This window comes from Trematosphaeria pertusa (genome assembly GCF_010094035.1).
Source record: "Trematosphaeria pertusa strain CBS 122368 unplaced genomic scaffold BU26scaffold_1, whole genome shotgun sequence".
NCBI classification, from domain to species: domain Eukaryota; kingdom Fungi; phylum Ascomycota; class Dothideomycetes; order Pleosporales; family Trematosphaeriaceae; genus Trematosphaeria; species Trematosphaeria pertusa.
In genome coordinates this window covers 677,700-702,417 of record NW_022987212.1, presented here as the reverse complement: position 1 = coordinate 702,417, position 24,718 = coordinate 677,700, and the positions used below count along the sequence as shown (strand labels likewise).

Below are 24,718 nucleotides of genomic sequence, written 5' to 3'. Positions count from 1 at the left end.
TAGGTGACGGCTGTAGTCGTGTAACGTTATTCCTAGTTCGGGCCACGTCTTAAGGGGGAATAGACGCGTACCGCCCATTGCATCCTCAACTATAGCCTCCGTTAGCTCCCGCTCATCTTCACGACTCCTCAATTGAGCACTCACTCTGAGACACTTCATCCAGAGCATTCAAGCTCTTGCTCTGCCCGTGCGCCTTGTGCCTCCCGCCCGCAAGCCATCCTCCGACTTTCAACATCTTGCGCAAATCCTAGTGGGGTCAAGGAGGGAACAATGGGGATAATTGACAGCGAGCGAGACTAGGAAAGGGAATAAAGCGCTGGTAGAAGATGCTGCCATTAGGTAGCCGTCATGAGGCTGAAATAAGGACTGAGCTATATAGTTGCCAGCGGGCATTGCTTACCTACTTCGCCTGCTCCGCGCGACTCTCCGCTGTCCGTGCCTAAGACCTACGTCACCGGACGAGTTAACGCGGTGCTTTCGCTGGCTTGAGCACAATCGGACATAGAGCAAATCATATATTTCTAAAAAGGTACACGGAAGATAGACGGAGGAACCGCGCGTCCGGCAAGGCTGTGCCTTTCTGCACCTAGAAACTACCAATAACCTTGGAAGGTGCCGTGGAGGGCCGCAGCACGTGACTCTGTTCACGCCCGCCAAGCCCGCCAGCATCGGCGCTGGAACTCCATTCACCGACCGCCGCCGTCACAGCAGAGCATCTGCAACGAGTCTGTGAACCCACCGATAGCTTGCGCTCGACTAACGTAGCCCGAACGAAACCCTTACAAGAACCCCCCGCACATTCCCCACAATGTCCGCCTCCGCCCAAGGCAGCAACGACACGAAGAAAGCCGTCGTCGACGAGAAGGCCAAGAACGGCGAGACGGAGAAGGACAAGAAGCCCGCGGCCCAACTGGAGGAAGACGACGAGTTTGAGGATTTCCCTGTCGAGGGTATGATACACCTTTAGCTAGAGATACAAGTCGGCACAGATGTAAACGCTGATGAATGGGCAGACTGGACAGAAGAGGACACTCAGATCCCCGGAAGCACAACACATCTTTGGGAGGAGAGCTGGGACGACGATGACACGAACGACGATTTTTCGGAGCAGTTAAAGTGAGTGGGAACGTGATGAGGAAGATGGCAAGCGTGCTAATTAGATGTAGGGAGGAGCTCAAGAAGCTTGGTCAGAAATGAGCGCGCCTAGACTTCGATAACCCGCGCACCGGTCGGCGTTTCTGGCATAGAGGTTTTGATATGGCGTTACCGAGCACGGCGCTCCGATGTACAGCATTGCACGCAGAGGGCAGGTCGAGCCCAGGATAAGAGAATCATGTTGGGCAACGCGGCCATTACTAGCAGACGGTCCGGGTGCAATACCTATCGATTGTATTTGGCTTGAAGAAAGCTAATAACATACATCATAACCTCGAAGAAACCCCTTCCAATCTATTTTGAGCCATTCCTTAGTCGTGGCAGCGTGATCTACTTACTTGACAGAGCAGACACACCGGGCAGGTCCTTGCCCTCCAGCAGCTCGAGCGACGCACCCCCACCGGTCGAGACATGGGACAGCTTGTCCTCAACACCATATTTCGCGGCAACAGTCGCAGTGTCACCACCGCCGATGATGACGATCTTGCCGTTCTGCGCGGCAGCCACAACAGCGTCCATCGTCGCCTTCGTGCCGTTGGCGAACTTCTCGAACTCGAAGACGCCTGGCGGGCCGTTCCAGAGGATGGTCTGCGCCTCGTCGATGGCGTCCTTGTACAGCTTGATCGACTTCTCCCCGCAGTCGAGACCCATCCAGCCATCTGGAATGCCGTCCTTGTCCTCCGCATATCCCGTCTGTGCATCCTTGTCGAACTTATCCGCAGTGATATAGTCGCACGGCAGCACCATCTTGACATTGTTCTTCTTCGCCTTCTCGACCAGGTCGCCCACGGTCTTGCTGCCAGCCTCGTCGAACAAGCTGTTTCCGATTTTGACACCCTCGAGAGTCTTCTTGAACGTGAAGGACATGCCACCGCAGATGATCAAGGTGTTGACCTTGTCGAGCAGGTTATCGATGAGCTGGATCTTGTCAGAGATCTTAGCACCGCCGAGGATGGCGAGGAAGGGGCGCTTAGGGTTCTCGAGCGCTTTGGCGAAGTATTCGAGCTCCTTCTTGACGAGGAAGCCTGAGGCTTTCTGTGGGAGCTCGACGCCGACCATGGAGCTGTGGGCGCGATGGGCAGTCCCGAAGGCATCGTCTGCAGTCAATTAACTTCACAGCTCCTCTAATCAATCCGTAGCAGCACTCACTGATGTAAATATCGCCCAGCGCAGTCAGCCCCTTCCTGAACTCCTCCACCTTCGCCTTATCCGCCTTGACCTTCTTGCCCTCCGCATCCTTGCTGCTCCCTTCTTCTTCAGCATGGAACCGCAAATTCTCCAGCAGGATAACCTGTCCATCGCTCGCATTATTCACAGTGTCCTCGACCTGCTTGCCCACGCAGTCCTCGGTGAAGACGACGCTCCTGCCCAATAGCTTCTCGAGCTCGGGAACTACCGGCTTGAGACTGTACTTCGGGTTTGCCTTTCCGTCCGGGCGGCCGAGGTGCGACATGAGGATCACCGCTTTGGCGCCATGCTCGATGGCGTACTTGATCGTGGGGAGCGCGCCGACGATGCGCTGGTTGTTGGTTATTTTCTTGTCGGCGTCGAGGGGCACGTTGAAGTCGACCTGTGGTGTAGAAGTTAGAGGTCAATCGCTGGACGATCGCAAATTACTGAGACATTGCTTACTCGGACCAGCACGCGCTTGCCCTTGACATCGACATCGGTGATCGAGAGCTTGTTGGAGAGAGACATGTTGGGCGTGACGTTGGATGCTCTGCTGGAGGGGTCAATTGGTAGCTTAGAGAAGGGCAACCTTGAGACAAGAAGATTCGGAAGAAGAGAAAAGCGCAGGACTCGTTCTCGGACAGGTGAGAGTTATATGGGGCCACTTACATCAGGGAAGGAAAGGGCCGGCGTGGGTGGTGTTATGTGTTTTGTTGACCCTGCCCTACCACGCGCGGGGCTAGCTTTATGACGTTCTACGCGGGGCACCCGAGTGGGCTGAGAGATAATTCTTGTCACCCCTTCTCTGCGGCGTTATCGACGCAAGAAAAGCAAGCAACATTGACCTTCTAAGCTGTTCGGAAAAGAAACGGGAAGCTGGAAAAGAAAATACTATCTACTCTCTCCAGCGTTCCAAGGACTGCTTGATGTGAAGCATGGTCCGAATAACCGATGCGGCACTCTCGCCCTTCACATGGCATCAGGAGACCAAGGAGCATCGTACCCATGATTGGTATGGCATTCCGCTAGTCTGATCTTCTTTCCGATGGCATCTTGTCGGGCGCGGCTAGGGACTGCACCCGCGGCCGGGAGATCAAACTTTTAATGCTATCTCAGCTGGAATATTCCGAAATTTTGTAAAAAGATGCAATTGCGACCTAACGAACGAAAGTAGCTGAGGGCGAGGACAACCTCCTAAAGCAATTGACCAGGCGCCGTTACTATGCTCTAAGCGCTAAGCTCCTATGTTACCGCCAGCCCGAAATGCAAAGCGCTCTGCGCAGGAAATTCCAGGGTATCTCCATGGTGCCCGGTCCCGACCGATCCCTTTCCCCTTATGCAAAGCCATGACCGCGTTGTAAGGAATAGTTTTGTATGCGCGGGGATATTTACACTTCGTCGGCGGAGTTGGTGAGGGAGAGGTATGCGGTCCAGGCAATACCGACTGTGGAGACAAAGGGCTAGCAGAAATAGTCAGCATCTCAGCGATGACACAATAGAACATCAGCTTGAACTTACAATCTGGAACTGGATAGGCATAAGGCGGAAGTTGACGATCTGAACTGCTGGCCAGACCAAGAAATTGGCTTTGAGGGCTGGCACATATACGTCTTGAAACTTGCGTGCAACTGCGCGCTTTCCGCCGCCTTCTGCGACCGTCATGAAAGTGAAGAAGCACGCAAGACCTAGAAAGCAATCAGCCAATAGCAAACAATAGTGGCCAAAACTTGCCATACCGATCGGAGCAAACAGCAGCTGGTCGAACGCGACTCGCTTCAAGGCAGGCGGGAAAGCAGAGGTCTTCGTAATTGGGAATGTCCTCGACAAGAATCCAAACCATTTATGCTGCACCGGAGCCATCAAGAAACCGTAAGCCATAAATCTTGTCAATCGCTCAAAGTCGAACGGCGGCGGGAGCTTCTTGGAGTCCGGAATAAGCTCGCCTGGCGGCCACGGATTCTTCTTGTCCAGCTCGTGGATCTCGATGGCGAGGAAGTCGTCCTTGTCGGGCCCGCCTTTCCGCACTGCTCGCTGCCGCACTGCGGTCAAAGTCTGTGCTACTGTGTCTGCTATGCCACCCAATATCTGCGTTCGTCATCAGCAAACGTCTCTCGCCACGCGGTTATACGGTATAGGTTCAAGTATGGGTGCAGCTTCCATTACGGGGTGATAATAAGGGAATATCAGATTCGGTACGCTCGGGGTGTAAAGGGTGTCGGGTTGCGGGAATGACAACGTACAGCATTGGTGATCATGGTGGTAAGGACTGTGAGCATCGTTAGCGACAGGACGCATACATGAAACCTCCGCAGGGCATCTTACCTGGCCGCTGGGCATAGTAGGTGTTGAATTTGCGGGTTAAGAGAGAGACTGCGGCCATTTGGAGGAGGAATACGGCGGCGTGGAGGAGAGGCTATTCGGCGATCGCATCCATCAGCATGTATCCCTAGCACAAGAAGCAGTACTACTCACAATTTTACCGTAAATCCAACGGGAGTTCAGAGTATACAAGACCCTGCGTCGGGAGCCTTCGATAGACATGGTTGCGGTGGGTGCACTTGAATGATGCGCGGTCGACGTCAATGGGGGAAAGAGGTCAGTGCGACAGCCCTACGAAGCCACACCGTTTGTCGCGAGCCGGCGGGGCTAGTCACTTGAGGAACGGAGGAAAATGTCGTCTCGCGGTGCGGTGCTGGTAGCGCCGACGGTGTTGGCTCGAGGTCAGGTCCGGTGAATGCGCGCCTTTGGGGTTGCGGTCGGCGGTTTCGGGACTGATCAAAAGGTCCACGGGTCTTGAGGCGGAGTCACGCTCCACAAATCACGTCAAAGCCTGTGACGTCTCTTGTGCGCATCGTTCCGGCACTCAAACATTGCAAGAAGGAGCACTTTAACTGCGAAACTCGCATTCCCTAACGTCAATACTACGCAGGGCAAGGCAAATGCAAAGAACGGAGCCGTCTTTCTGGGGCGTCCGGCCGATGGACAAGGATTATGGACACGGTAACCAGAAGGGTTTCAATGCAGTTAAGCAAGGTGAGGGCAGACCGCACTTGATGCTCTGAAGCACTTCAGGCTGCCCTTTACTGTACGGTACTACCTACTATGACCCTGGTCTGTGACGGCCGCTACTGTGTGCTTTGCGACTTGATCATTGCCAACCCGTCCGTTGCCATGTATTCCGAAAAGCTCAACAGTAATCCCCGGATAAAGCACCCCAGATTAGTCCTCCGTTCCAACGGCCACTATCGCTGGTAGGTCACGGACGTCTGAGGTGTCGTTCGTGGCTAAATCCACTATTCGAACGGCGTCTACAGACAGTACTCCAGGAGAGAGTGCCAAGAATTTCAAGTCTCCTGTGTAACAGGCTCCTGGTGCGAGATGACTTTGCTCTATTAGCACAGTACTTGAGGTATCGAATCTAAATTACTCACCCTATCCGTACGTCTGTGGTCAGACATACAAGTTCGGCCGCTTCCATTCTTGCGTTCTTTTGCTTGGCGTAGACGATGTTCTCATCCACGACTGCACTCGCCAATTGATCCCTCTGTTCTCCTCGGTGTCCGCCCGCTGAGGATGTAGAGGGATGTGGTTTGTGCCTGTCGAAATCCCGCTTCCTCTTCGGTAGGACTAAGATGGCCAGCTTCCGCGTCTTGTCTGAGCGATTTACTATGAAGACGTTCCAGTGGAAGACATCACCCACTTGGACCCGAGGTGGTCCTGATATTGTGAGAGTGACATTGATGACTCTGTTCGTAGCGTCATCGCCCTCTTGGTTCGAAGTGTCGTGAGTGGGAAGCGAGTCTGGATTCGGAGGTTTGACGGGTTGTGCAGTGGGGTTGCTAAGTCTATGAGCGGCTTTCACTAAGCTGCTATTCAGATCGGCATTAAAATCGACGGCTGTCTGCCAGCCAATGGTAATCAATGGCCTGCAATCCTCAGATACGAGTACTTTTGCCTTCACTTCTAGTGTCAGAATATGTCCTTCCTTTCCAAACGCCGGTGTGCCATCGAGAGAAAGATCTGGCGTGATCTTGTAGAGATAGGTAAGCTGGTCGCCTGGTTTGTAGACTGCAGTAGTGTCGATGCAGTCAGCAATAGCCTTAACGTGGCCTCCTCGTAAAGACAGATCGATATCCTCGATGCTGATACTACAGCCGGTGATATAGGCAACTTCAAAGTCCAAAGAAGCCATAAGCGACATATCGCTTACAGCCGCCTGGACCTTCGAATATCGTATCCGCCATATTAGAGCGGGTAATGCTCGAAAAAGACGTCGCTGGCCATTTCTTATTGGGCGAACCATCTCTTTCGCTACCGGGGCGGTGGGCGCGATCTTGCTTATTCTCAATGCAGACAGTCGTGGATGGATACCAGCCAGAACAGGATCGTTCTCAAAAGACTGAAGGAGATTGAGCGCTGTCGGGACCCTGCTCGGAAGATATTCATCGTCGAGGAGACTCCTTTTAGCCTTCTCAGCGGGTTTCAGGGATGCTGTAGGCTGGAAATAGACAGCTGGTTTATGGAATCTCCCTCGCGGCCGGCCTAGCGAAAGTCAGACGAGAAAACGACCGGCACAGGCATTCTCTTACATATGAATACCTCCACCTTCCAGATGACATAGATATGAGGACTGCCTTCTTCCTCATGGCGAACAATAGCCGGCTCATTCGAGGCTTTGATTGTCTCTGAGAATATCAGCTCCTTTGGAGGGGGAGCTTTTGTTTCTGGTTCTGGAGGCGGAGCTGTGCTAAAGGCGAATGCTTCTAGATTGATAGCCAGCCTGGCCAAGTACGACTTCAAAGTCGTGTCTTCTATTAATGGCGTCCGAAACACTATATGGACGGATACTCGTTCATCTATCGCCTATGCATGAGTAAGAGCCTGTAAAAACCTGAGTGAAGGTTCAACATACCGAAGAGTAGCACTTGCCGCTGTGACAGAAAAGGCAATATAGAGCCACTGTCGTCTTCGCTAGTGCCGTCCCATGAGCTCAGCTCATCTTCGACATCAATGGTAGACTCAGCAGGCACAACAGCCTCAAGGACTGAGCACTCTACGAACTGCAAGGGAGATGCACATTAGCCTTACTGCCAAAAGTCAGGCTACGCAAACGCGGCGAGCCACAAAGCAGTGAGCAAAGCCTTCAGCAGATGGAAAAGAAATGAGACAACGATAGTATGATCACCGTGATCAACATACCTCAGCACTCCCGCGAGGCTGTCTCTCGGTAGGGCTCGTAGCCATCGCGGCCCCTTTTCAAGCAGTAACGCTTGTTACTGGTTACAACCCGTGGACTCCGAACACGTATGACATGTGCTTCCCAATCGCCGTCCTGTCCTCGCCCAAGGATTTCCTGCAACGTAAAAGACCAAAAACAAGGAATAGCCTGTAGAAGTGCGACCGCCTGGAGGAATGGATCAGATTCACGTGCATAACGGTCCGGGGAATTGTTTTGCCGAGCCGCGTGGACCGTGCTCCAAAACAACCTTTTATGCCTGTCGCGATCTCCAACACCTCTGCAGCAGAGACTAACACGCGCAGCTCGGCCCGCCAGCATGAACGGCTACCCACCCCCTGGACCCATGGGGCCGCCGGCCATGATGCCGCCCTCTCCCTGGAGGGCATCCAAAGCTGCAGACGGGAGAGAGTACTACTACAACACCTTGACGAACAAGACTCAATGGGAAAAGCCGCAAGAGCTGATGACAGAAGACGAGGTAAGTGCCTCCCTCTGAGTACCAGTGAATTGCTAACGATGTAGCGCGCAATGATTGGTACGCCTTGGCAGATTTATGACTCCGGCGGGAGGAAGTACTGGGCGCATAAGGAGACAAAAGCGACGACTTGGGATATACCCGACGATGTCGCGGAGAATCTCAAGCGCATCAGGAATCAGCCGCCACAGCGGCCGCCTCCGTAAGTGCTTACTAGCGACAACATCGTCGAGGCCGTCCTACTAACTTTCGAAACAGTGGTGCTTGGGCTGCCGGACCTTCCATGCCTCCTCCTGCGTTTGAGCAAGGCCGCAACGACCGTGATCGTGATCGTGACCGTGACCGCGACCGCGACATTTACCAGCCGCCTGACCGACGCGATCGCGACTCCGGATATGGCGTCGACCGCCCTAGCATGGTGTTTGCGGCCTCGACGGACCTGCAGTTCGCGAGCCCGCAGGAAGCTGAGGCTGCCTTCATGAAGGTACTCAAGCAGTTGAAGGTCCAGCCCGACTGGGAGTGGTCTCGGGCCGTTCGCGCCGGTATCAAGGATCCCAACTGGCGCGCGATACCTGAGCCAGAGAAGCGCGAAGAAGCCTTCAAGAAATACTGCGAGGAGCTGCGTGCACAAGAGAAGCACAAAGAGCAAGACCGTCAAGCTAAACTGCGCACTGACTTCACAGCTATGCTACGCTCCCATCCGGAGATCAAGCATTACACGCGTTGGAAGACCGCTCTTCCTATTCTGGAAGACGAGACAGTCTTCCGTTCTGCCAAAGACGATAATGAGCGGAGGGCGCTGTTCGAAGAATATATTGTCACTCTCAAACGCGCCAATGCAGAGAAGGAGGCGGAAGACAAGAAGACTGCCTTAGATGAGCTGATGACTCTTCTGCAAGGACTTGACCTCGAGCCGTTCACTCGCTGGCAGTCCGCCGAAGAGAAATTGGAAGAGGATCCCGAGTTCAACAGTGAGAAGTTCCAACCTCTCCATCGTTTGGATGTTCTGAACACGTTTGAAAAACACATTAGGCTGCTTCAGCGAGAGCACAACGACCGCGTACAGGCGGAGAGGCGTGACAAGCATCGCATCGAGCGCAGGAATCGGGATGCTTTCAGGCAACTCTTGGACGAACTGCAAGAGAATGGTAGGCTCAAGGCCGGCTCGAAGTGGAAGGACATTCACGACATCATTCAGGACGATCCTCGCTACATTGCTATGCTAGGACAGAGCGGGTCATCACCGCTTGATCTCTTCTGGGATGCTCTGGAGATCGAGGAACAGAAGTTCCGTACCCAGCGTCGCTATGCGCTGGATGTACTCGAGGTTAGTCCAGAAGCTCTTCACTGCAACTGCACGTAACAATGCTAACAGACACCAGCATGAGCGCTTCGAGGTCGTGACCGCAACTCCCTTCGAAGAGTTTTTGAGCGTAATGCGAACTGATCCTCGCACTGCTAACATGGACGATCAGTCGATGAGGAGCATCTTCGATTACGTCATCGCGAAGGTCAAAAAGCGAGAGGACGATGAACGCCGCGATGAGGAACACCATGAGCGGTACGCGATGGATAACCTCCGTTCTGTTATCAAGCGTCTTGATCCTCCGGTGACGCTTTCGGACACCTGGGAAGCGGTACGTGCTCGTGTTGAGAAGACCGACGAATACCGCGCGCTAAAGTCAGACTCACTTCGCCAATCCGTCTTCGACAAGTACATCCGCCGCCTCAAGGAGAAGGAGAGTGATCGTCGGGACCGGAGCAGGCGTGACACGCGCGAGAGGGACAGGCGAGACCGAGATCGTGAGTATCGCAACGGACATTCTGACACTCACCGGCGTCACCGCACGCGCACTCGCTCTCCTGAGCATGATCCTTACGCTGCCGAGCGTCGACAAGCCCAGCAGGATCGGGAGGCACGTTACAGGAACAACGACAGCACTGGCCTCTCTCCTCCTTATCGTCGTGATCGTGAGCGAGACGACTACAGGTATGAGCGGTCTCGCCAGGGCAGCGGCGACCACTATGGTCGTGAGCGCCGTGAACGTGAAGCTGAGCGCGAGCGTTCCTACATTTCGCGTGGGGACCCCCTTAGTAGGGCGGATCCTCGTGAGCGTAGTGTGAGCGAGTTGGACTATGGTGACAGCGGAGGTCGTCCCTTGTCCGCTAGGCGCCGACGAGAGAGTGACGTGAGCGCAGCCGACAGGCGCGACAGCAAGGTAAGCATCGTTCTTTCTCTCATTCTTAGTTTCGCAGATGCTGACTTATCCTCCAGCGCGCTCGCTACTCTCCTCGCCCTGACCGTAAGTCTAAGACACCGGTTCCCCAGCCAACAAAGGAGGAGGAGCGAGCTCTTCGATCCGGAAGCGAGGAGGGTGAAATCGAGGAGGATTAAAGAGAAGGTGGACCTAACTCTGGTCTGCCTCTATCTATGCACCTCGCCGGGGAAAGCAGGAAGTGCGATTTGTGTGATTCCATTGTCGAGCTCTAGTGGTTACCGTCCCCACTACAGAGCGACACGGTGCTTATGGGCATAATGAGGTGTACCGTCAACCTCGCTACTATGCTAAAGGCTTCAAATTTGAGGGTGCGGATACCCACATCTGGGAAACCATCGTGTGGCATCTGCTTCTTCATGCCTGACAAACCTGGTGGGCTAAGCACCTTTGGGAACGGTCACGTGTATATATATTATCGAAAAAGCTACCTGTAATGAAAAGTCTACCTAGATCTGCATTACCTACCGCGCGTGATGTTGGGTAATGCTGACATCTACATCGACTCGGCGTGAAGAGCGACTCCGAGCCTCATGATGGTCGGTTTCTCTAGCCCAGGGGGTCACTGATGTGCAGGTGGAGCTATTTGTGTTCATGAGATCCCGGGGGCTGCACGAGACAGCATAAATTAAGTTGGCAAGCAGTTGTAGGGTTGATCTCAAGGCGACAAGAGTCATGCGAAAAGAGCAACATTGCGATGAAGCGAAAAAGTTAATACTCCACAATTCTACAAAGTAAGCCAATGTAATAGCGCCGCTGATGCCCAACCCGTCTCGTCAGTCATATCATGCAAAATCTAATGAAGACAATCGCTAAAGTCTAAAATGTAGTTCCTTCCCAGGGTATATCAACCACCTTGCCATGCATAAGCCATAGGTGTATGCTCTTCTTCACAACTCCATGACTTCTTGATCTTCTGCGGCGGGGGACTCGGCACGAGCGCTGAACAACTCCTCGATCTCGCGCGGATCCATAGTGGCGACGAAAGCGCGCTTGACGAAGGTGAACCACGCGCTGTTCTTGTCCTTCTTCTTCTTTCCCTTCTTGCCTTTCTTCTTCTTGTTTCCCTTCTTCATGTCCTCTATATCCCCGTCCTCTTCATCGTCTTCTTGATTAAAGTCGTCATCCCCTTCCCATTCATCGTCCTCGAGGTATTCGTCTTCGAAAGCTGTGACAGAGGAAGTATGATCCTGCCCAATCCTCCTCGCAAGATCAACATAACTCCTCACCGTCAGATCCTTGAGCTTGAACACCTTGTCTGTTCGCGTGTCATATTCGACCTCAAAGGCGAACTTCTTCGGGTGCGGTTTTGGGCGCGGCTTCTTCCCCTGGTGTTGGCCGTGCTTGCCTTCTTTCCATTTCGCTGCTTCGATCACACCGCCTTCGTCGACTTCCAGGCCGAAAATCATGTGCGACGAGGAGTCATCGTTGGTGGAGGCAGGGAGGGATTCGGAGACAAAGTCGTTGTTTATGTATGTTAGGTTGGCGAAGTATTGCGTGTAGCCCATGAGAGTAAGAGGCTGCGGGGAGTATGCAGGGCCCGGCGGTGAGGACTTAGATGGTCCCTTTGGAACCTTGAACTTGTACTTCTTCGGCTTCTTCAATGCACCTTTTTCCCTCTTCTTGCTCTTCGTTTTCAGGATACTCTGGATATCCTGCAGATAGACTTCGTCGTCGAACAAGTCGCCATCTGTGACTGGCAGCTGTTGGAGAGGGAATTGTGCAGACTTCGGCCGGTTATGGGTGACCGGGATGATGATGTCTTCCATTCCCGTGATGTTGTATTCGAAGACGCGGAGCGTGGGGAAGTAATTGGGGACGACGCTGGGCGAGACGTGGGCGATGCTGTAGCGTTCAGCGTATTTGCCGCCGATTCTGTCGAGGTACTTCTTCTTGCTGGTTTTCGGAGTCTTTCCCTTTTTCGCGCCTTTCTTAGACTTTGAGAGCTTGGAGACGATCCATTGCCAGACGGAAAAGCTCTTCTCTTCCTCCTCGGCGTCGACGTAGTCGGCTATTGAAAGCGAGTTCTTGGACGGCGGAGAAGGCAGTTTGGCCCAAGCCTGTCTCAGATCAAGCAAGTAATCTGAAGCAGATGCTATAGTGACCTCGCCATCCTCTAGCAAGCTCACTTCACCCTTCTTGCTCTTTACTTTGCTGGCAGGTGCCATGATGCCATTCTTCGTGTCTTTTTTAAGCTGCTTGAAATCTTGGAGCATGAAGTGGTCGATGTTCATGTGTCCGAAGAACGAACCGGCGATGACGTCGCGGTACTGCCGCTGCCACAGGGTGAACTTTTGCCAGCACGTTTCCTCCCAGCTTTCCTTGCTGTCAACCCGCGCGGGTGGGACGTGACCCATCAGCATCGCCTTCATGCCGCGATCTCGCAAGAGCTGCAATTGTATACGCAACCATTCGAACTCCTCAAATCCTGGCTCATGCTTGTTCGCGCAGCCGTCGACGCCAGAGTTCGAGCTGAAGAAGTACCTGCCGCTCGTTAATACCTGCTTGATAACTGGTTGCAGCTCCACGACTCACATGGTATTTATGCTGATGACAGCTAGCTTCCCAGGGATGACCTCTACGTAGAACCAGCCACCCTGTTGAAATTGGTGCCGCTGTGCCTCGGGAATAAAGTTCCTCCAAACATCCAGGTACCTCAACGTCCACTTGTTGGGCCCCGCTAGCAGAATATTATGCGGCATAATGTCATTATTACCAAATGTCGGCACGATGGGAATGACAAAATCGTTTGTCGGGTCGGTGTCGTTGATATTGTCCTGCTTGCCGAAGACCTCGGCGAATTTTGTGACCATGAACTCGTTTTGCCTGATGATCTGTTTCTGCGTGCGCGGGATCTTCTCGTCGTTGTCGTGGCGTGCGGAGTCGCCAGTCCATACCACGAAGTCTACCTTGTCGGCCAGGTGCTCTTTCACCCAGGCCATGGTTGCGTTGATGAGCGACATGGACGAGTCGCAGGCGGACGTCTCGGCGCCGTAGAATCCGGCGGGCCCGCGTTTGCGATGGCAGGCTGCATCTTGCTCGGTGCTCGAATAGGTCTTGTAGAAGGGATCCGGGTGGAAATCTGCGAATTCGGTTAGTCGTTGGGCGCTCTGGAATGACTTCTAGGGTGCTGCAGAGAAGAGAACGGTACCTGTGATATGGAGAAAGCGGCCTTGGAGCTTGCGGGCGGACGATTTGTGGAGGCTCTCGGTACCTGCGTTTAAACCCAGGCAGCTCGTGCAGGACACGAGAAGCGCGCAGACGAGCGCGTCTCGAGGCCGCAACATGGCGAGAAAGCGATTCTTCGTGGCAGCTACATGCGGGGAGGTGTGGACATTGGATATTGAAAGTTGCTGAGCACCAAGATGGCGAACGGTGGTCAAAGGCACGACGACAGGAAGTCCATCCGCCGAGCACGTTCCATGACACCCTGGTTGATTGGTCCGCCCGTTGCGTCATCGTCACCGCATGGCTGCGCTTACACCTGCACACTCCCACGGGGCCTTCACCGACTACATGTCTCACAGGCGGGAGGCTACCTTGCCTAAATTTACCTGTGGTGGTTGCAGACCTTCTGCGGTCAACCTTCGGACACATCATCGTGAGGCTGCTCACATGCTGGCGAATACCGCACGCTGCCCACTCCCCTGCCACGCCAGGTGGCAAAAGGGTCCACTACCAACACACCCACACCGTCGTATTTCGCAGACGTGAGGTGGCAGCGAACGGGACGGTGCCTAGGCAAGTCTTGCATCACGCGCCGGTCGCTGCAGATGGAGTTTGGGCAGCCTCTCGTGTGACCTTGTTAGCACACCCACCGAGGAGAGGAGACCACCCCGTGCATTTGTTCACGCATCAACTCGTCAACCACAAAACTGCGAAACAAGTGTTAAATGTAGTTTCCATTCAAACCCAGCAACATCTGCTAGCCGTATAGGCCTGCCCTAAGAATGCCGTCATTCGAGTTGCTGTACAAATGCCATGTCTAGATGATGCCGCGTAGCGCCGTCGCATCAAAGAATATGAAGATGCAGACCTCGCGGATCCATGTCGTAAATGCTAGCAAACCATCCCGCCGGTTTTGTGTGCCGTGTGTACGCCTGAGAAAGAGAGACACCAAATGTATCGCACGCCGTCGAAGCAAGCGCCGCCTATGCAGAAGAGGGCAAAAAGCAAAGAACACTTGCCGCACCACTGTCCAATCCGAGCGCCTACGCTATGCTGCAAGAAACTGTGGCCGCCATGAAATCGAAAAACGCCTTATATGCAGGCACGATATAGATGAGTTTTGGCCGAGGCGAGCGTCGCTCGCCCGTGCTTTGCGGCCGCCTTTACGAGCCATTGGTTTGCCCGTTCGTCTGCCCGTTCGTCTTCTGAGAGCTCTCAGAACTGAGCATCTTGTTGTACATCCCCTTGACTTGGGGAACCGTTATGTTCTGTCGCGGCCAGTAATTTGTAACCGTGAAGTTCCTAGTCAAGTCAGCTTGCATCTTAGCTGCATGGGGAGCTCGATATAACTGACCATAAGCGCTCCTCTAAGTCGACGTTATCGCGCGTCTCCTGGCGGATGAAGTTTCCAATCGCGATGAGCTCGATCTTGAGAACCTTGACCAGCGTCTCTTTGACGGGGTAGTTCTTCTGGGTTGCCTTCTTTAGCCGACCAAGATTGTCACGCACAGGCCGAAGTCGTCGCTCAACGAAGTCGTCCGGCTTCTTATCTTTGCTCTTGTTCGGCGTCGAGTCGACGCTACGGTTGTGAGCGTGGTGGCTATGGTGGTGGCTGTGTCCGTGGCCGTGGCCGTGGCCGCGCGAGTGCGGTCGATCCTCTAGAGGTCGTGGTCGGTCCTCCCTAGGTCGCGGTTTCTCTACGTCACCATTAATCTTGCGCCGAGCCTCGGGAGTGCCGCGCTCTGAATGTTGAGGTCGACGGTCGACGCTGCCACGGTCGTTGCGAGCCTCTTTGCGATGAGCGTCGGAAGGCCGATAATGGTCGCTCTGTCTATGTCGGGGTTCCTGGCTGCCCTTGTCATGCTGGCGACTCTCCGGTCGCTCGGACTGCCGGCTCTCACCAATGCTGTGGGCTCGATGAGCAGGCCGCTCCGATTCGCGCGAGACAACTTTACGTGCTTGTCCGGATGGGGCGGGGCTCGCAGAGACACTCGAAGCCTTGTCTACCCGTCGCGCAGCGCTCAGATGGTGCTTCTTGTTATTCCGATGATGGTTCTCCATGAGTCGCTTCGCATTTGGATCAACGCCCGTCTTATCCTTCAGCACGGTGAGAAGGTAATTGGCTCGTCGTACGAGGTGAACAGCGCCTGGTGACTTCGCATTCTTCTCCTCGGCCTTGCTACGCTCTTCTTTCTTGTCAACGCGGTGCTCCTCCAGGAAGAACTTATCGCTCATGCCCAGGTCAGGATCGTCCCGAATCGGAACCCATGCACCGTATCCGTGACGCGCAATGCCAACCATGAGCATGCCATCCTCTCGTGCTCCCCATGGGCAGGAGTAGCTTGCCGGCTTGATTGCGTCCGGAATGCGGAAGTTGCGCCAATCAGAGGTAGCATCAACGGCCTCTTTGAGGATTCGCATTTCAACAGGTCGGTCGATGATAGTTTCGGCGTTCAACTTCTTGACTTCCTTGAAGTTGAACAGGATGGCCTTCTTGTCCTTCTTCGTGAGGGTTCGGTTTCCCTCGCTCTCCAAATTCTTTAGCCTCGTTTGCTCTGCCTTCACGAGATCTTGGCTCATAGAGACAACCTCGTCGAGGGTCGTCTTGATGACATCCATGTCGCGACCGACAAGTCTCGCCTCTCGGAGCATCTCATCGCCACGTTCTTCAAGCGAGCCATAGCGTTCGTAAGCACGAATGAGGTTGCGAGTCTCCTTCGTACTGAGCGGTCGCTTGGGGTCGCTGTTGCCGCTGTCATCCTCAGACTGCTCGTCCTCGACGTCAATCTGCTTCGTAGCTTCACGTGCTCGCTTCTTTGCGGCACGTTGCTCGCGTTCACTGGATGCAGCTGCTTTACGCTTTCGTGGTGCGTTCTCTTCAACCAACTTGCGCGTCTCTTCCTCTTCCTTTCGGTTTTGAATTTCGGCCTTCACCACCTCGAGCTCATCCTTGGGAATGATATCATCCCACTCTAGGTCGATCTTGACATCGGTGTATTCGAAATTTTTGAGGAACTCCTCACCGCCATCAGAGGTGAGACCAGCTGCCTGCTCTGTCTTGTGCTCTTCAGCATTCTCGAGAACAGCATCGATATCCAACTCCTCGAGCTTCTTCTGGTTGCCTGACTGCTCGAACATCTTCTGGCCGCGCCGCTTGAGGATGTTGTTGATGTCATCAGCCGAGTTGGGCTCATTAGTAGCACGGTTTATCTTGTCGGTGAGCTCTTTCTGTTGACGATCAGTGACACCACGCTGAATGGTGATGAATTCGAGCATGCGCTTGTTGCGGGCTCGCTCAAGGATCTCTTCTTCGATGGTATCCTTCGAAACGAGACGGTAGACGCTGACGGGTTTCTGCTGTCCAATGCGATGCGCTCGTGCCATGGCTTGTAAGTCTGCCTGAGGATTCCAATCAGAGTCAAAAAGAATGACTGTGTCGGCAGTCATGAGATTGATCCCGAGACCGCCAGCTCGGGTGGACAGGAGGAAGCAGTAATCATCGCTGTCCGGCGCATTGAAGTGGTCTATGGCGGTCTTTCGGTCAGCTGCGGGTACAGTGCCATCCAGTCGTTGGTACGAGTAGTTCCGGAGACGCATGTAATCGGTGAGGATATCCAGCATGTGAACCATCTGACTGAAAATTAGGACACGATGCCCGTCAGCCTTCAGCTTAGCCAGGAGTCGATCCAGCAGCATCATTTTCCCGCTCGTCGTGATGAGTGCTTTCAAAGTCTCCTCTTTAGTGGCGTTCTCTTTGAGGAACTTTGCCTCCGCATTAGGGAACAGCAAAGCGTGATTGCTAGCCTTCTTGAGCTCCATGACGATGTTCAAGAGGGACTGCTTCTGACCGTTGCCACCTTCGTTAAGGGCCTCATAGTTACGAGTAAGGATGTTCTTGTAGTACTCTAGTTGGATGTCGGACAACTCCACTCGTAAGATCTTTTCGGATTTGGGAGGCAAATCGTTCTCGACCTTCTCCTTAGTCCGCCGGATCATGTAAGGTTGAATCGCCGCGCTAAGCTCGGCTAGCTTGCTGCTCGCATCCTCCGAAGCCAGATCTACGTTCTCATCCACCGTGATCTTCCCGGGCATGAGGAAGTCCATCAAGGCGGAGAGCTCTCCAAGCGTGTTCTGGATGGGGGTTCCGGTAATGAGAAGGCGACTAGGCGCATTGAACTGCTGTAGCTTGTCGTAGAGTTGTGAATCGCGATTCTTCAGTCGGTGAGCCTCGTCCACTGCGAGGAACTGCCACTTCAGCTGCGACAGAAACTGCCAGTCGGCGAGGACGTATTCGTAGGTGGTCATCAACACGTTAAACTTGGTCTTCTTCACGTTGCCATCGACGAGCAGCTCGCAGTCCCGGATGATCTTGCGCGCTGATTCTCGGCCAGTGTAAATGACGTAGTTGACATCCGGTGTCCAGTTGTTGAAGGTGTCAGCCCACGCAGGCATAGTAGATAGCGGAACGACGCAGATGAATGGTCCCTGTTGCCGACGGTCATGCCGTAGCCAGTTCATGAACGAGACAGTCTGGACTGTCTTGCCCAAACCCATCTCGTCAGCCAGGATGACATTCGTGCCCCGACACCAGTTGTGTGCAAGGAAATTGACGCCATGGAGCTGAAAAGACCTCAACTGGCCATACTTGATATAGTCCGGTTGCTCGTCGAGTTTTACAAACTTGCGGCGGGTCGCAAGGCTAGACTCCTTGGGGTCGGAGACGGGGCGATTCGACACGCGATCGAGGAAGCGGTCAATTTCGTTTTGGGCGAGGCCGCTCACCAAGGAAGCGGGCTCCCAGGTAGAGTATTCATAGGTCAAGCCTTTCCCTGCGCAACTGTTAGGTAATCCAAATAGGGGTAATGATGGGTGACCAACGTACACTTGACACGGTACTCTGTTTCCTCATCGCCATCTCGGGTATCGATCACGCGCTCAACGACATGAAAATCTGACAAGGTCTCGCGCTCTGCTTCACGCGCAACCATGTGCTGCTCGAATTCCTCGGGATCTTCGTTCTTGCGAGCGTGGTACTGCACGTCTGGGAGGAGCGAATTCTTGAAGTAGTTGTCCAACTTGCGCCAGCCCTTGTACGAGGATATCACATCGTAGTCTTCCCATGTCGAGTGATAATGCGCTTTGTCCTGCCATTTTATCTACAAATGCGGGTTAGTACGATGTGGAAAGGGCAATGGTTGGGTGTACTGACCAGATATTCGAAATCCTTCTTCTCTGCGGTATACGGATTAAGTTCTGCGAGCGGTCAGCATCAGCACTTCTAGGGGGAATTGTGTACACACCTGTGTCAGGCTTCGGTCGATGATCGAGAACTTTATCGATGGCAGGACCCGTCTCCTCAAGTGTATTAGCCCAATAGTTGGATGCTGTGTCATCCTCCTCCTCCTCGAACGGATCGTCCTCATCCTCGTTATAATTCGTGACTTGCTTTGTACGCCGTGACGAGAATCGAACTTCGGCATGTGAGGGGGGTGCGAGACCCTCAGCTACGAGCAGCTGGCGTTGCCGCTCCTTCTTGCTGGGGATGTTTCGACGTGCGCCAACGTAGCCGTCCGATTCAGAATCAGAGTCTCCGGACCGATAGACAGGTGTCGGTTGGTTCGATGCTGGATGAGAGGGTCAGTATCCGCTGAAGCCGAGATGGAGCTGATGACCGTACCTTTTCGCGAGGCTGTCCGTTGTCGCTTACGCGGCCGGTCAGACCCAGACAGGTCCTCTTCATCACTGCTCTCGACCTAGAATATGTCAGATTAAAGCATTTGAAAGGGGCACGGGTACCATACGATGCGGCGATTTAGGCGGGCACGACCCTGGGCAACGGTTAGCGAATATTTGCTGTGGGATTTCATACCACGTACACTGCGACGGAGGCCGTACAGCTCCGGGTTCTGTTCCATATCCTCTTCTATGCTGGCTTTCCGCTTCGGTCTTCTTGACTCTTGAGACGACGAACTGCGGACACGGTCGACCGCTGCCTGCTCTGGCGGCGGAGTCTCGGAGTCATAGTCGCCGTCCGGCTCGCCTTCAGCATCGACGTCCTCGGACGACCCAGAGTCCACGTCCATACCTTCATCTTCGTCGTATTCCTCGCCAGGAGCATCCTCGTCGGATAACGGGGCTTCGGCGATGGCCTCTTTGACGTCGGACAATTCGCTGTCGCTGGGCTGAGAGGCGTGGGCCGTGGCCGTACCATCTACCGCAACCGGCGAGACGTGCCCATTGGTGAGTGGAAGGGAGGCCATATGGCTCGGAGTAGTAGAGGGCACTACAATGGACGCGGCTGTTGGATGGTCAGCGTGATATCTCAAGAAGCGCACGGCTCTGGCAGGTGAGGGTAGGTGCGTTGGATAGAGCGGAACAGCGCGACCCAAAAGAACCAAAAAGCGACTGAAGACACCAAGTATCCCGTAGACAATCAGGGTCTGATGGAATATGACGCTGCTCGATGACCGGAGATGGGCGGCGGCCGGCTGAGTCGACGAGGCCAATGGCCCGCCGGCGGAGCAGACTGGGCGACGCGAGGTTGCAAAAAGGCTCGAGAGCCAGGAGACACCGGTAGCAGGCGTGTAGAGGCGGCCGACGGATGGATGGACGACGAATGGTGATGGGGGAGATGGACTTGAGCGAAGCCGCGGGCGGATCGTGCGGCGGGTTTGTCGCGGGCAAACAGGGAAATTCAACAGGTGCGAGGGGTTTCATACTTACAGTCCATGGCTGTAATACCCTCAGAGCGGGTGGTGGAGAGTTGTGCCTGGTGCGAGGCGTGGGGTCAAGATATGGGGTCGGCGTGGATGGGCGACTTCTCATAAGAGATTCAGGCGCAGCTGGTCACGTGCCTGGGTTCTGCGCTGCGCCAATAGGAAGAGCGCAGACATGCTTACACCAAAGGTGAATGCTCGCTACCGGAGTGCACAATTCCTACGGCGACTCTTGCCTGCCTGCGGAGTCATTCACACTTTTGAGTCGGCCCACCGCCCTGCGCAGCCTTTCAAGCTCGGTGTTGACTCGCCGCCCGCGCCTTTATTTCAGGCGTCGATTCCCCGCCACAGCCTTGGAACTATCGCAGAAATTCCCTGACGTCGTGAAGCCATCCAATCCACCACTGTTTCCGCGACCATGTCCGACAAGCTGACTCGGTACGTCCTCTCCTGCTCGCATGCGCAGTCGTATACTGATATTTCGGTAGTATCGCTATCGTCAATAGCGACAAAGTAACGCTCCCCGGCCCACTGCCCCTCCACGCAAATTTCAGAGAAAGCTAATGTGGCATGTGTGCGATGACAGTGCAAACCGAAGGCAAGCATCTCCCCCCGAATATCAAATGGGAATAGCCTAACAGATGCGCAGAAATGTCGGCAAGAATGCAAGAAGTCCTGTCCCGTCGTCCGCACCGGCAAGCTGTGCATCGAAGTGACGCCCGACTCCAAGATCGCCTTCATTTCCGAGCGGCTGTGCATAGGGTGCGGTATCTGCCCTAAGAAGTGCCCATTCGATGCCATCAACATCATCAACCTGCCTACGAACCTCGAGACCCAGGTCACGCACCGATACTCGGCCAACAGCTTCAAGCTGCACAGGCTGCCCATGCCCCGTCCCGGGCAGGTGCTGGGACTTGTTGGCACAAACGGTATTGGCAAGAGCACGGCATTAAAGATTCTGAGCGGCAAGCTGAAGCCCAACCTTGGCCGCTATGACAACCCGCCAGACTGGGAGGAGATCTTGAAGTACTTCCGTGGTTCCGAGCTTCAGAGTAAGGCCCCAGCCATATGCAGCACGGGAACATGCAGTGACGCCAAGCAGACTATTTTACCAAGGTGCTGGAAGACGATCTCAAGGCCGTCGTCAAGCCGCAGTATGTGGATCAGATCCCGAGGGCAATCAAGGCAGCCGATAAGTCGGTCCGCAAGCTCATCGAAGGCCGCTCTCAGATGGACAATCTGGAGGAAATCTGCGAGGTCCTGGGTATGTTGCGGAGACGAGTTTCGTTACATCCCTGTACTGACACCGTTCAGAGCTGAAACATGTCTACGATCGTGACGTCTCGTTGCTGTCTGGTGGAGAGTTGCAGCGCTTTGCCATCGGTACTGTGTGCGTCCAGCAGGCGGATGTGGTGAGTCATGCAACAAGCCTCTCCTCTATGCATGCATACTGACTCATAGCTAGTACATGTTCGACGAGCCATCGTAAGCAGCAGTGCTCACCCGTGACTAGATCAAATCTCTAACCACCATAGCTCTTTCCTCGATGTCAAGCAACGTCTCGCTGCTGGTCGCATGATTCGCAGTCTGCTCCGTCCCGACGATTATGTCATCGTTGTCGAGCATGACTTGTCCGTCCTAGACTATCTCTCAGACTTCATCTGCGTTCTCTATGGCAAGCCTGCCGTCTACGGTGTCGTTACCCTGCCGGCATCCGTGCGAGAAGGTATCAACATCTTCCTCGACGGTAACATCCCCACTGAGAACCTCCGCTTCCGAGAGGAGTCTCTCCAGTTCCGGATTGGCGAGGCCGGCGAAGATTTCATGGTGGACAAGTCACGTGGATACGGCTACCCAAAGATGGAAAAGACCCTAGGCGGCTTCCATCTCAGCATCGAACCTGGCCAGTTCACCGACTCCGAAATTCTCGTCATGATGGGGGAGAACGGTACCGGCAAGACCACTTTCTGCAAGATGCTCGCAGGCGCTCTGCAGCCCGACGGAGGAAAGAAGGTCCCTCCAATGAACATCAGCATGAAGCCCCAGAAGATTACTCCAAAATTCCAAGGCACCGTCCGCCAGCTCTTCTTCAAAAAGATCAAGGCCGCCTTCCTGAGCCCGCAGTTCCAGACCGACGTATACAAGCCGCTTAAGATGGACGACTTCATCGACCAAGAAGTGCAAAATCTGTCTGGTGGTGAATTGCAGCGTGTAGCCATCGTCCTCGCCCTCGGTATCCCGGCTGACATCTACCTGATCGACGAGCCCAGCGCCTACCTTGACTCTGAACAGCGTATCGTCGCCGCCCGCGTCATCAAGCGCTTCATCATGCACGCCAAGAAGACAGCATTTGTCGTCGAGCACGACTTCATCATGGCTACCTATCTCGCCGACCGCGTCATTGTCTTCGACGGACAGCCTGCCATCAAGGCGCGCGCCAACCAACCCGAGTCACTCCTCACTGGCTGCAACAAGTTCTTGAAGAACCTCGATGTCACCTTCCGCCGCGATCCCAACTCCTTCCGTCCTCGTATCAACAAGTACAACTCGCAGCTTGACCAGGAACAGAAGTTGAACGGGAATTACTTCTTCTTAGAGGAAGAGGCTTGAAAAGGTTGTCCATGAGCGGAATAGCCCTCATCACCAGCACCGCCCTCGCGGGCATGTGAAGGGCGGTCGTGGGACGAAGAGGGGCAATAAGAAGCGTGGCTTGAGGGCGCGCTTAGTAGGCCTCATAGATGAGGAGAGCGGGTCTGATGAAGAAGACGAGGAAGATGACTGTGAGGCTGCAGCGGTCGTCCTCCTGTGTTAACTGCACCCCCGTCCAGCTGCTGGACAATGTCAAGCATATGGGACCTTAACACGGGTCAAGTTAGGGGATCGCTGCTAGCCGTAAGGCATGCGGTGAGGCACACCATCGTGTTCACAAAAGTATCTCGAACGTCGCAGGCGTTCGATTCTGCGCTTTTGCTGTAGCCAGCTTAGTTAGAGCACGCTCTGTAGCGTTACAAAGAATATAGACGGCTAGCTGATATCATGTGCCCGGTACATATCCGTAATCACGATGTGGCTGAAGCGAGACCATCAGCGGGTAAGGGTGTATTAGCTCGTGTCTTTCTCCTATTCCTCAAGATCGTCGTTCAAGCACGGGTTGCTCTATTTACCATCCTCTCAGTTGACAGAACGGCAGAGACATGCGGGCTTTGAGTGGCCATGGTGTTAGTGATCTGCTGCACAGGGGTTGTCAATCTCCAGTCTGTGATTAGCTCGCTTCGTACGAGTAGACCTCGCACCTCGCGTCACTCAACTTTTACAGCCTCATCCTCCACTTCGATGACTAGCCGCCGAGACACTCTCTTCCCGCATGGCTACTACCCCCATCCACTCCAACTACCCCTCAAAGTGTCCTGACGTTGAAATCTGGCGAGGACGTTGCTTCAACGAGGCCTTACTCCAAGAGGCTGCAATGGTTGCTTGCGGACGAACAGTTTGTCCGAAGAGGGTCCAGTGCATGGAAACTCAAAGCTGCAGCCTAGCCAGCAATCCTCAGAACGAGCCAGCGCTTCCTCAGAACGCGCCAACCACCAGCAACGAAGCGAGTAAGCTTCAAGATACGAGATGGAATGTCGCTGCCGGTACTGCAAAACGATCACCACCAGCCTTCTGATTGTGGCCTTGAAGCCCCTGCATACGCTCTGGCTTACGCGCTCCTCCTGTCGGACGTCAAAGTCAGTATAAATGCTTTTCATGTCTTCAGTGGGGAACCGTTGGAAACGGTCTAAGTGTTCGATGCTGGAATGGTTCAAACTCGACCCATGGAGGACATTCACGTCAGTGAAGATAGAGAGTATATGGATGATAGCTGGGTTATACTAATTCGTTGGCTGACTCTCATGGTACGACAGAGTATGTGTTTCTTGTCACTGAAGGTACACGAGCGATATTAGGATTGCTTACACTGTCATAATAACAGGGCAACTGCTAATGCTAGGCAATTCTCAGATCGGGCGGTTTAGGATTGACTCAGATCTCCCCCCACCTGCAAATCGTATTGTCGCGAATGCATGGCAGAATGCGTGTCGGTCTGCAGTTTAGGTCTGCCTTGGACTGTGAAGCTGGGCGCAGTATCTAGTAACACATTGCGTGAGGAACCTTCATGCAGATTGACGGCATTTAAAGCATCCGTCACAAAAAGTTGAGCGGGTTGATGAAGTGCGTCCCCCTCCAAGCACGAACCATGCATACGATATGCCGTCAGCTTACGCCGGCAGTGCGAGATATAGCCGCCACAGCATCACGAACAGATACCACCGCGCAGTATTGCCCTACGTTGAGCTTCAATGTACGTCTCGAAAATATGTTACTCTGGCGCCCAGCCAGGCCAATCAATACCTCATGCATGCAGCATGCAGGAACGGCGGCTTCTTTCCATTACATTCACCGTACAACTCGGAAATGTATTTGCCGCGCTTTGACTCCGTCGATCATCTGCATGTAGCATGTGTACCTACGCCGCAGC

The 24,718-nt window shown here is 54.1% G+C and overlaps 7 protein-coding genes across 7 annotated transcripts; 3 read left to right on the top strand and 4 right to left on the bottom strand.

The window, feature by feature from the left end:
* The first annotated feature begins 534 nt into the window (after positions 1-534).
* Positions 535-1,264, top strand: BU26DRAFT_598607 (uncharacterized protein). Its single transcript, XM_033835037.1, has 3 exons — positions 535-950; positions 1,014-1,116; positions 1,167-1,264. Exons 1-3 carry the CDS (start codon positions 809-811, stop codon positions 1,195-1,197), a joined length of 276 nt encoding a protein of 91 aa, XP_033690757.1. The 5' UTR covers positions 535-808; the 3' UTR covers positions 1,198-1,264.
* A 5-nt stretch (positions 1,265-1,269) lies between these two features.
* Positions 1,270-2,926, bottom strand: BU26DRAFT_512717 (phosphoglycerate kinase). The gene is made up of 3 exons (XM_033827453.1): positions 2,788-2,926; positions 2,305-2,725; positions 1,270-2,252 (listed from the first exon to the last, which is right to left on the bottom strand). The coding sequence occupies exons 1-3, from the start codon at positions 2,851-2,853 to the stop codon at positions 1,486-1,488; spliced, it is 1,254 nt and encodes a 417-aa protein (XP_033690756.1). The 5' UTR covers positions 2,854-2,926; the 3' UTR covers positions 1,270-1,485.
* A 787-nt stretch (positions 2,927-3,713) lies between these two features.
* Positions 3,714-7,569, bottom strand: BU26DRAFT_526414 (uncharacterized protein; the record flags this gene model as incomplete). The annotated part of the gene is made up of 11 exons (XM_033830699.1): positions 3,714-3,785; positions 3,844-4,010; positions 4,062-4,410; positions 4,566-4,591; positions 4,648-4,738; positions 4,798-4,935; positions 5,563-5,707; positions 5,757-6,867; positions 6,915-7,157; positions 7,238-7,385; positions 7,525-7,569. 11 exons carry the CDS (start codon positions 7,567-7,569, stop codon positions 3,714-3,716), a joined length of 2,535 nt encoding a protein of 844 aa, XP_033690755.1.
* Positions 7,570-7,851: 282 nt separating this feature from the next.
* On the top strand, positions 7,852-10,766 carry BU26DRAFT_598603 (uncharacterized protein). Its single transcript, XM_033835036.1, has 5 exons — positions 7,852-8,042; positions 8,087-8,241; positions 8,298-9,366; positions 9,422-10,258; positions 10,315-10,766. The coding sequence occupies exons 1-5, from the start codon at positions 7,881-7,883 to the stop codon at positions 10,432-10,434; spliced, it is 2,343 nt and encodes a 780-aa protein (XP_033690754.1). The 5' UTR covers positions 7,852-7,880; the 3' UTR covers positions 10,435-10,766.
* Positions 10,767-10,815: 49 nt separating this feature from the next.
* BU26DRAFT_471537 (Endopolyphosphatase) lies at positions 10,816-13,612 on the bottom strand. Its single transcript, XM_033825382.1, has 3 exons — positions 13,467-13,612; positions 12,851-13,397; positions 10,816-12,799 (listed from the first exon to the last, which is right to left on the bottom strand). The coding sequence occupies exons 1-3, from the start codon at positions 13,600-13,602 to the stop codon at positions 11,206-11,208; spliced, it is 2,277 nt and encodes a 758-aa protein (XP_033690753.1). The 5' UTR covers positions 13,603-13,612; the 3' UTR covers positions 10,816-11,205.
* Positions 13,613-14,213: 601 nt separating this feature from the next.
* BU26DRAFT_512710 (uncharacterized protein) lies at positions 14,214-20,268 on the bottom strand. The gene is made up of 9 exons (XM_033827452.1): positions 20,207-20,268; positions 19,360-19,781; positions 19,285-19,311; positions 19,161-19,236; positions 18,784-19,107; positions 18,693-18,736; positions 18,366-18,639; positions 14,838-18,312; positions 14,214-14,785 (listed from the first exon to the last, which is right to left on the bottom strand). Exons 1-9 carry the CDS (start codon positions 20,211-20,213, stop codon positions 14,647-14,649), a joined length of 4,788 nt encoding a protein of 1,595 aa, XP_033690752.1. The 5' UTR covers positions 20,214-20,268; the 3' UTR covers positions 14,214-14,646.
* A 984-nt stretch (positions 20,269-21,252) lies between these two features.
* On the top strand, positions 21,253-23,299 carry BU26DRAFT_7283 (hemin import ATP-binding protein hmuV). The gene is made up of 4 exons (XM_033836277.1): positions 21,253-21,463; positions 21,514-21,611; positions 21,665-21,684; positions 21,735-23,299. The coding sequence occupies exons 1-4, from the start codon at positions 21,430-21,432 to the stop codon at positions 22,807-22,809; spliced, it is 1,227 nt and encodes a 408-aa protein (XP_033690751.1). The 5' UTR covers positions 21,253-21,429; the 3' UTR covers positions 22,810-23,299.
* The last annotated feature ends 1,419 nt before the right edge of the window (positions 23,300-24,718 follow it).

Coding starts and splice junctions, on each gene's coding strand:
- BU26DRAFT_471537 (XM_033825382.1), bottom strand. CDS start 13,602: ATGTTGCGGCCTCGAGACGCGCTCGTCTGCGCGCTTCTCGTGTCCTGC. Junction 13,398..13,466: donor CCGCTTTCTCCATATCACAG/GTACCGTTCTCT, acceptor CCGAATTCGCAG/ATTTCCACCCGGATCCCTTC. Junction 12,800..12,850: donor GTCATCAGCATAAATACCAT/GTGAGTCGTGGA, acceptor AACGAGCGGCAG/GTACTTCTTCAGCTCGAACT.
- BU26DRAFT_512710 (XM_033827452.1), bottom strand. Junction 19,108..19,160: donor ACGGACAGCCTCGCGAAAAG/GTACGGTCATCA, acceptor CCTCTCATCCAG/CATCGAACCAACCGACACCT. Junction 18,737..18,783: donor TCGACCGAAGCCTGACACAG/GTGTGTACACAA, acceptor GACCGCTCGCAG/AACTTAATCCGTATACCGCA.
- BU26DRAFT_512717 (XM_033827453.1), bottom strand. CDS start 2,853: ATGTCTCTCTCCAACAAGCTCTCGATCACCGATGTCGATGTCAAGGGC. Junction 2,726..2,787: donor GCAAGCGCGTGCTGGTCCGA/GTAAGCAATGTC, acceptor TCTACACCACAG/GTCGACTTCAACGTGCCCCT. Junction 2,253..2,304: donor GCTGGGCGATATTTACATCA/GTGAGTGCTGCT, acceptor AATTGACTGCAG/ACGATGCCTTCGGGACTGCC.
- BU26DRAFT_598603 (XM_033835036.1), top strand. CDS start 7,881: ATGAACGGCTACCCACCCCCTGGACCCATGGGGCCGCCGGCCATGATG. Junction 8,242..8,297: donor CCGCCACAGCGGCCGCCTCC/GTAAGTGCTTAC, acceptor CTTTCGAAACAG/TGGTGCTTGGGCTGCCGGAC. Junction 9,367..9,421: donor ATGCGCTGGATGTACTCGAG/GTTAGTCCAGAA, acceptor AACAGACACCAG/CATGAGCGCTTCGAGGTCGT.
- BU26DRAFT_7283 (XM_033836277.1), top strand. CDS start 21,430: ATGGACAATCTGGAGGAAATCTGCGAGGTCCTGG. Junction 21,464..21,513: donor GGAAATCTGCGAGGTCCTGG/GTATGTTGCGGA, acceptor GACACCGTTCAG/AGCTGAAACATGTCTACGAT. Junction 21,685..21,734: donor TACATGTTCGACGAGCCATC/GTAAGCAGCAGT, acceptor TAACCACCATAG/CTCTTTCCTCGATGTCAAGC.
- BU26DRAFT_598607 (XM_033835037.1), top strand. CDS start 809: ATGTCCGCCTCCGCCCAAGGCAGCAACGACACGAAGAAAGCCGTCGTC. Junction 951..1,013: donor TGAGGATTTCCCTGTCGAGG/GTATGATACACC, acceptor ATGAATGGGCAG/ACTGGACAGAAGAGGACACT. Junction 1,117..1,166: donor GATTTTTCGGAGCAGTTAAA/GTGAGTGGGAAC, acceptor AATTAGATGTAG/GGAGGAGCTCAAGAAGCTTG.